General features: G+C 64.3%; 1 protein-coding gene across 1 annotated transcript; it reads left to right on the top strand.

Annotated features, from left to right (window-relative positions):
- The first annotated feature begins 1,177 nt into the window (after positions 1–1,177).
- On the top strand, positions 1,178–7,395 carry LOC133627576 (antigen WC1.1-like). The gene is made up of 9 exons (XM_062013857.1): positions 1,178–1,216; positions 2,302–2,767; positions 3,004–3,318; positions 4,206–4,568; positions 5,649–5,774; positions 6,072–6,167; positions 6,575–6,658; positions 6,817–6,969; positions 7,166–7,395. The coding sequence occupies exons 1-9, from the start codon at positions 1,178–1,180 to the stop codon at positions 7,393–7,395; spliced, it is 1,872 nt and encodes a 623-aa protein (XP_061869841.1).
- Positions 7,396–7,633: the final 238 nt, after the last annotated feature.

The following is a 7,633-nucleotide window of genomic DNA, read 5'->3' as shown; positions in this document are numbered from 1 at the left end:
CCAGGGGAACAGTGCCTGTCATGGCCCAGACCCGTGTGTGATGGAACTTGGACCATTCAGTTCTCCTTGGAAAGAAAAGGCACACCAGCAGACTTCAGGTGTGTCAACCTGTGTCTCCTGTGGAGATAAAGACGACTGGGGACAAAAAGACCATCAGGTCTCCAGTTATGAGGGAAAGGAAAACAAGGTGACACAGACCCATGGAGACACCCTGCTGCCAGCCTTGCTCTTGGCTGTTTCATGGTCTGCAGGTGCTGAGTTCTGAACAGTCCACCTAGTTCTCTCTCTCACCCCCATGGTGCCTGATTTCCAATTAATGTTCTTCCCTCTGGGAGCAGCTTCACAAAGGAGGTCGAGTTTTGCTGAGCTCTAAAATCTTGTCAATTTACTTAAAAATAACTGTTCGATAAAATCACTTAAATTTTATAGTTTCTATAACATTTCTAAGATGGATTCTGTGACTCTGACTCTGTGTTTGATGCTGTGACTTTGTGACTCTGTGATGGATTCTGTGCCCCTGTGACTCTGTGTTTGATGCTGTGACTCTGACTCTGTGATGGATTCTGTGACCCTGTGGCTGTGTTTGATGCTGTCGCTCTGTGACCCAGAGACCCTGGCACTGCTGCCAGCAGCTCCCACTTTAGGGAAGAGACACAAACATCTCCTGTGCCCCCCTGAGCCTCCTTCTCGGCCAGGCCGGGGGCTGGGCCACTGCTTTGGGCTGCAGCCGTTGTTCCCCTGGGGCGGGCGGATGCACCGGGAGCTGCAGCTGCAGCTGCACAAACCGCGGCCCCCGCGGCCTCGCAGCGCTGGGGCAGGAAGCCGGTGGTTTCCCCCTGGCTCCGTGCCCAGGCACAGCCCCGCGGGGCCCTTCCAGACACCCCCACTGCAACTGCTCCTGCCAGGGCTGCTCCTTCGGCCTCACAGGGACAGGGACAGCAGCTCCCAGCCCTCGGGACGGCCTCGGCACAGCACGTGGCCTCTCTACACCGGGCCCCAGAGCACGAGGTGTCATCGGGGCTGGGCCTCACACCCTGCTCCAGCCACTGCAGAGCTGGCAGGAGTTTCACTGCCACATGTGGGGGGTGGGTGCTGGGGGCTTCTGCTGCTGCTGGTTCTGCCATAAACCCACCCTGGGCTGTGGTGTACAGAAGCTGTTGTGGGTTTGTGTGGAGCCATGGCTGGTCCTGGTGAAGGGGCTGCAGTGGTGGCTCCTGTGAGGAGTTGCTGGAAACTGCCATCGGCACAGAGGGGGCTGGAGCAGGGCCAGGGGCTGGGAGCTGCTCTCCTGACACCAGCCCCGCTGCAGCCCCAGCCCTGTGGATCCGCAGCACAGGGGTGGCTCGGACACTGCAACCTCGGGCTCTTGGCCATGCCCAGCAGAAGAGATGCTGCTCCAACAGTCCATGGTTCGAGGGCTGAAAAGCTGGTCCCTCCTCAGCTCCTCTGGCCCTGCCTGGTGCCGTGACCCCGCAGCAGAGCCGTCTCTCAAATATGGTCATGAACGGTGCTGGAGAAGTTCATTGGAGGCCAGGGCTGTGTGGCAGGGGAGAGAGCTCCTGATAATGTCTCCAAAGGTGCTGCTGCTGCTGCTTTGATTGGCTGCTGCTGCAGCTGGGCTGGCATCTGCAGAGAGAACTTGCCCTCCCCTGGCCATTGTCTCCGGGAGGTTCAGGAGCCGTGGCAGGGAGCGTGGTGCAGCAGGGATGTGCTGGCGGGGCAGGAGGCTCAGGACGGGCCCCGAGGGACTGGGCTGCCCTTAGATGCTGTGGCTGCTCCTCTGGATTCAGCTGTGGAGGGGTAAGTGCCGGGTCCCTTGTCCCACACCCAGGGCCAGCAGGTACCTGCGTGCCCAGCGGCATCTGTCAGGGAATGGGGTTCCTTTGGGGGTGCTCCTGAGAGCAGAGGCAGAAGGTGCTCAAGTCCATGGAGCCTGTGCCCTCCCCTGTGCCCTTTTGGGTGGGAGAGCATCTGCTTTTGCAGGGCTCCAGTGCTCAGGGCAGCCTGTCCCTGGCTGCATTCACAGAGCCCGTGTCCTGGGACAGCCTTTTGCCAGCACTGTGCCCCTGGAGCTGGTGATGGCCTGGCTGTGCTGGCAGCCCCCAGAGATGCCCAGGGCACTGCAAACCCCTGGGATGCCCCAGGGCATTGGATGCTGCTCCTCTAGCCCTTGGTCCAGGAGAGTCATGACCCCAGCTTGTGCCCCTCCAGAGAAAAGACACAAAGAGCACGAAGCACCTTCAGTCCCTTTGTGACCGTTGTCTCCCTGGGGCAACTCGATGCCGTTTCCTCTTGTCCCAGCTGAGCCTCTGCAACATCTCCTGGCCGGCAGCGGGGATCGTGGAGGACGTGGGGGTGGTTTGCGAGGGTGAGTGTCCCCACGCTCCCCCCGGGGCACAGGGTGGGTGGGCAGCCGGCCCCCGCCGCCATCTGGACTCCGTCCCCGCCGCAGGGAGCTGGCGCGTGCGGCTGGCGAACGGGCCCGGGCGCTGTGCCGGGAGAGTGGAGATCTACTCCCAGGGCAGCTGGGGCAGCGTCTGCGATGACGGCTGGGACCTGCCCGATGCCGCCGTTGTGTGCCGGCAGCTGGGCTGCGGAGGGGCCGTGCGGGCGCCGGGCTCTGCCGCCTTTGGGGAGGGCTCCGGGCACATCTGGCTGGACGGCGTCAACTGCTCCGGGGCTGAAGCCGCTCTCTGGGACTGCCCGGCCGGGCCCTGGGGGCGGCACGACTGCGGGCACAAAGAGGACGCCGGAGCCGTCTGCTCAGGTGTGTGACGGGAGCTGTGGCGGGAGGCTGGTGCTCAGGGAGCCCGGGCCAGCAGGAGAGCCGGGCACGGCCAGCGCTGGCCCGGGCTGCCGCTGAGCTCCGGCACCTCCTGCGCTCAGCCAGGCATGGGCAGCCCTGGGGCCGCCGGGGTCTCTGGGGATCTCAGCTGTGCCTGGGGGTGGGCGGCAAGGGCAGCGGTGTGCGGCCCTCAGGGACTCGTCTCCCTCCCCTGCCAGAGTTCACGGCCCTGAGGCTGGAGAACAGCGACTGCTGCTCCGGCCGCCTGCAGGTTTTCTACAACGGGACGTGGGGCAGCGTTTGCTCCAACTCGCTGACTCTCAAGACGGTGTCTCTGACGTGCAAGGAGCTGGGCTGCGGGGACACAGGGACCCTGGAATCGCTCCTGCCCCATGGCAGGGTGTCTGGCCCCGCCTGGCTGGACAACATCCAGTGTGGGGAGAGAACCAGCTCTTTCTGGCAGTGTCCCTCTGCTCCCTGGAACACGCAGTCCTGTGTCGATCTGCGGGAGGAGATCCACATCACCTGCAACGGTAACTCGGAGCCACCCAGGCACCAGGGTCACCCCAGCTCCTGCTCCCCCTGAGCATGGCCAAGGCAGAGAATACTGGAATCACAGAGTTGTTGGAGTTGAAAAAGACCTTGAAAGTCATTGAGTCCCAGCCCTCCCCTCACACCACAAAGCCCACCATTGACCCATGGCCCTCAGCACCTCAGCTCCACAGTGTTGGGGTTGCTCCAAGGATGTGGAGTCCCTCACCTCCGTGGGAAGCTTTAGAATGGGGCTGACAACCCTCTCAGGGAAACAGTTCTTCTCAGCTCTATATAAACCTCCCCTGGGGAAACTTGAGGCCGTTTCCTCTTGTCCTATCACTCCTTACTTGGGAGAAGTGACCGATCCCCTCCTCACTCCGACCTCCTGCCAGGCAGCTGCAGAGAGTGATCGTGTCTCTCCCCAGTCTCCTCTTTGCCAGGCTGAACACCCCCATTCTCTCAGCCCCTCCCAGTCAGAGTTGTGCTCCAGCCCCTCATAAAATTGGCCTCAGCCCATGCCTCCACTGTGATGGTGAGGGGCACAGGAACGTGCTGCACAGAGGGGCTGTGGAGTCTCCTTCTCTGGTGACTTTCCAAACCCACCTGGACGAGTTCCTGTGTGCCCTACTCTAGGTGCCCCTGCTCTGGCAGGGGAATTGCACTGGATGAGGTCTTGAGGTCCCTTCCCAGCCTTAGGATTCCATGATTGTGTGATTCTGTGATCCCCACTCTCCTCTGCCCCATCCCCCGAGCAGCCCCTTCACCACAGTGTTTCCTTCTCCAGGGCTTCGCTCTGCAGTGCCCCCAACTTCACCGGCCCCATGCCCCAACGCCACGAGCTGCACAGGTAGGGAGCTGCTCCTCTGCTGCCCCTCTGGCCTGGCAGGGCTGTGCCCACCGTCCCGCTGCCCCAGCAGCTCCGTGCCTCCTGCAGACAGGGAGAGGATCCGCGCCGTGGGAGGAGAGGACGGCTGCTCGGGCCGGGTGGAGCTGTGGCACCGCGGCTCCTGGGGGACGGTGTGCGACGACGCGTGGGACGTGCGGGATGCCGAGGTGGCCTGCAGGCAGCTGGGCTGTGGGCCCGCCGTGGCCGCCCTGCCCGAGGCTGCCTTTGGGGAGGGCACGGGCCCCGTCTGGCTGGAGAAGGTGGAGTGTCTGGGCACAGAGGTGGCTCTGCAGCACTGCAGGGCCTGGCCCGGGGACCGCGGGCTCTGCCGGCACAAGGAGGACGCGGCCGTGCGCTGCGCGGGTGAGTGCAGGGGCTGCAGCTCTGCCCAGGGCAGGGGCAGGGGGCTGGGGAAGGGGTTTGGACTCACTTGGGCCTGGCATCATGGCCCTGGCCTCTCATGGAGTTCATCAGGCTGGAAAAGTCCTTTGACACCATGGAGTCCAAGTGTTGCCCTCACACTGCCAAGCTCACCAATGACCCATGGCCCCCAGCACCTCAGCCCCACGGCTTTGGGATCCCTCCAGGGCTGAGGACTCCCCCAGCTCCCTGGGCAGCCTGACACAGGGAAACAGTTCTGCCTCAGCTCCAACCTCAACCTCCCCTTGGACAACTTGAGGCTGTTTCCTTTTGTCCTATCACTCCTTACTCGGGAGAAGTGATTTATCCCCACCTCACTCCAATCTCCTGTCAGTCACCCCTCAGTGTCCTTCTAACTGGATCAAGCTCCAAGCCCCCAGTCCCTGGGCAGGGCCATCCCCACGTTTTCCCCCTCTCCAGAGCCAGAACCTCCCTGTGCAGTGCAGGTGCCTGGTGTCGAGTGGCAGCAGCCTCAGTGGAACCGACCATCCCGCGGCCACTGCCCGTGGGGCCCAGTAGCCCTGGGGCTGGCCCCTGGCTACCTGGGTCATCCCACCTGCTGCCTGGATCACAGGCACTGGGCCTCATCCTGCTCTGGCTTTGCAGCACTGCAGGATGGGGCAGTTTGGGCTGTGGGCTGTGTCAGGGTCGCCCCAGACACAGGGGGCCATGATCCCCGCACAACCCCAGAAGCACAGCTCTGCTTTTCCTCCCCTGCAGCTCCAGTTGCAACGGCAGCATCCCCACCCCGAGCAGGTAACTTGTCCCTGGGGATCCCTAGGGCTGGGCTCTGCCTCAAAGCCTGAGGGAAGGGGCTGCTTGCTGGGGGGTGCAAATGTGGTGGGAGGAGGCCCTGGGCTGGGGCTGAGGGGCTGGAGAGGGCTGTAAGTGGCTCAGCAGGGTGGGAACTGCCCCAGCACTGTCTCCTGGGCTGCTCCATGCATGCTGGCAGCCAGGACTGGTGCTGCCTCCAGCTCTCCAGCCCCAGATGGCGCTGCCCTTTCCATGCTCTTGCCCATGCAGGTCCCACACGAGGCCGTGTGAGCAGCGACAGGAGAGTCTTGGTGCCCGTCATTGTCTGCATCGTCCTGGGGGCCCTTCTCTGCCTGCTCCTGGCCCTCCTGGCCGGGCAAGTGCTGGGGCGCAGAGGTGGGTCCTTGCAGAATGGTCCCGGGGGCAGATGGCTCCGGGCAGGGCTGTGGGGGCTGTGGGGTGGCACCGAGGGGGAGGGGCAGAGCAGAGGGGATGAGGCTGGGGGCTGCTTGGAGCAGCTGCGGAGCGTCTGCGCAGCGCCATTGCCCTCCCTGGGGATGTGGCAGCCACGGCTGGGCAGCTCAGTGGGACTGGAGCAGCCCTGGGCTGGCCCCAGGAACAGGTCTGGGGGAGCACAGTGGGGTCCCACAGCCTCTCTGCCCGTCCCTGTGCCAGCGCTGCCCCTGTGCCCAGGCTCCAGGAGAGCTCAGCAGCCCTTCCCCGAGGCCGTGTATGAGGAGATCGGTTACAGCCTGGCGTGGAAGGAGCAGGAGAGGTTTGGGCACTCAGGTGGGTGCGGGGCTTTCCTGGAGGCACATCTGCAGGCCTCTTTCCCCCGGCCACGAGCCAGGGCTGGTCCCTCACAGGCCCCAGACCCTGCAGCACGTGGGCTGTGCAGGGAGCATCTGGGTCCTGGCACCACCAAAGCAGCTCCCTCCCCTCCAGCTTTGCCTATCCCATCCGGACAGCCCCTCTCCTCCTGCCCACCACCAGACCCCCGAGGAGGGAGGGAGAGAGGGAGGGAAGGGGCTGTGCTGTGAGACAGAGCTCCTCGGAGATGGGGTTTGTCCAAGGGGAGCTGGGTGAATTCCCAGCCAGCTTCATGCCCGTGCAGCCCCAGCTCTGGGGGTCCCCCTTCCCCTTCCCCAGCAGCTGCGGGGGCTTTGCTGTGTGACACCTGCTGTGCATCTCCCCAGGCTCCTCCTCAGAGGGGTCCCTGCCCTGGCTGCAGCCCTCCCCTGTGGCCAGCGAGGAGGAGGATGCTGTGGGAGCAGCTCCAGGTAAGGCTGGGATGGAGCGAGGCGGCCCCAAGTGTCACCGTGGGAGATGGGGAGGCCATGGGGGGGTTTCCTATGGTTCCCATGTCCCTGCGCATCCTCCTGCCTTCTGCTCCACACGATGCATCTTGTCCCTGTCAGCGCCTCCCCTCTCCTTCCAGACAGCCCTGTCCTGCCCGCAGGCGGCTCAGCGGATGGCTACGATGATGCCAGGGAGGTTTCTGAGCCTGAGGAGGCTGCCGGCCCTGGGCAGGGAGCTTGGCAAAGGCCCAGGGAGCTGGAGGAGGGAGCAGGTCCTGGGGACGCGGCAGGAGGTGAGAGGGAAATGCCCTGGTGCCACCCGAGGCGCTGCCATTAGCGAGGCCCAAAGCTGCCAGGAAGGGCGAAGCTGCCAAGGAGTGTTCCTTGGAAGGGCCGGGGCTGGCAGCAGGAGCTGCAGGTGGTGAGGAGCAGGGAGGAGGGGGACGCACAGGAGGGGCAAACTGCAACGTCCTGCCTCGCTGCCGGCAGGGGCGAAGCTGCGCTCCCGCAGAAGCGCCGGGGTCCCTGGAGCTGGAGGAGAGCCCTCGTCCCTGTCCCGGGGGAGCTGCAGCTATGACGATGCCCAAGAGGTGCCTGTGGCACGTCCCTGTGAGGACACCGAGGCCGTGACACAGCAGGTCGGGGCACAACAGCCCCCGACGGCCCGTCCGGGAGAGTCCGGCACTGCCGCGAGGCTGCAGCAGCTGGGAGAGCCCTGAGCACCTGGACACTGTCTGCACCCAGGGGCGGCAGAAAGAGTTTCCTCTGGCTTTGGGCTCATGCTGAGCCTCAGTGTCACGGTGGTTGTGATTAAAAGCCTCAGGGGGTTGCCCCACAGCCGGTGCCTCCCTGTGCAGGCATCGCGGTGTCTCGTGGCGCTGAGCGGGGCAGCGCGGCACAAAGACGTGGCGCTGGGAAGGGGCCCGTCCTGGGGGTGGTGGGTTTGGGGTCGGGCTT

This window comes from Colius striatus, chromosome 22 (assembly GCF_028858725.1).
Source record: "Colius striatus isolate bColStr4 chromosome 22, bColStr4.1.hap1, whole genome shotgun sequence".
In the NCBI taxonomy this organism is placed as follows: domain Eukaryota; kingdom Metazoa; phylum Chordata; class Aves; order Coliiformes; family Coliidae; genus Colius; species Colius striatus.
The sequence above is the reverse complement of the archived record's forward strand: the minus strand, read 5'-3'. Positions and strand labels throughout refer to the sequence as shown.

Bases quoted from the DNA above. Each gene is read 5' to 3' on its own strand.
- LOC133627576 (XM_062013857.1), top strand. From the start codon at position 1,178: ATGGCTGGTCCTGGTGAAGGGGCTGCAGTGGTGGCTCCT. The intron at 3,319-4,205 runs GTAACTCGGAGC...CTGGCCTGGCAG, and splicing joins GATCCACATCACCTGCAACG to GGCTGTGCCCACCGTCCCGC. The intron at 4,569-5,648 runs GTGAGTGCAGGG...TTGCCCATGCAG, and splicing joins CGCGGCCGTGCGCTGCGCGG to GTCCCACACGAGGCCGTGTG.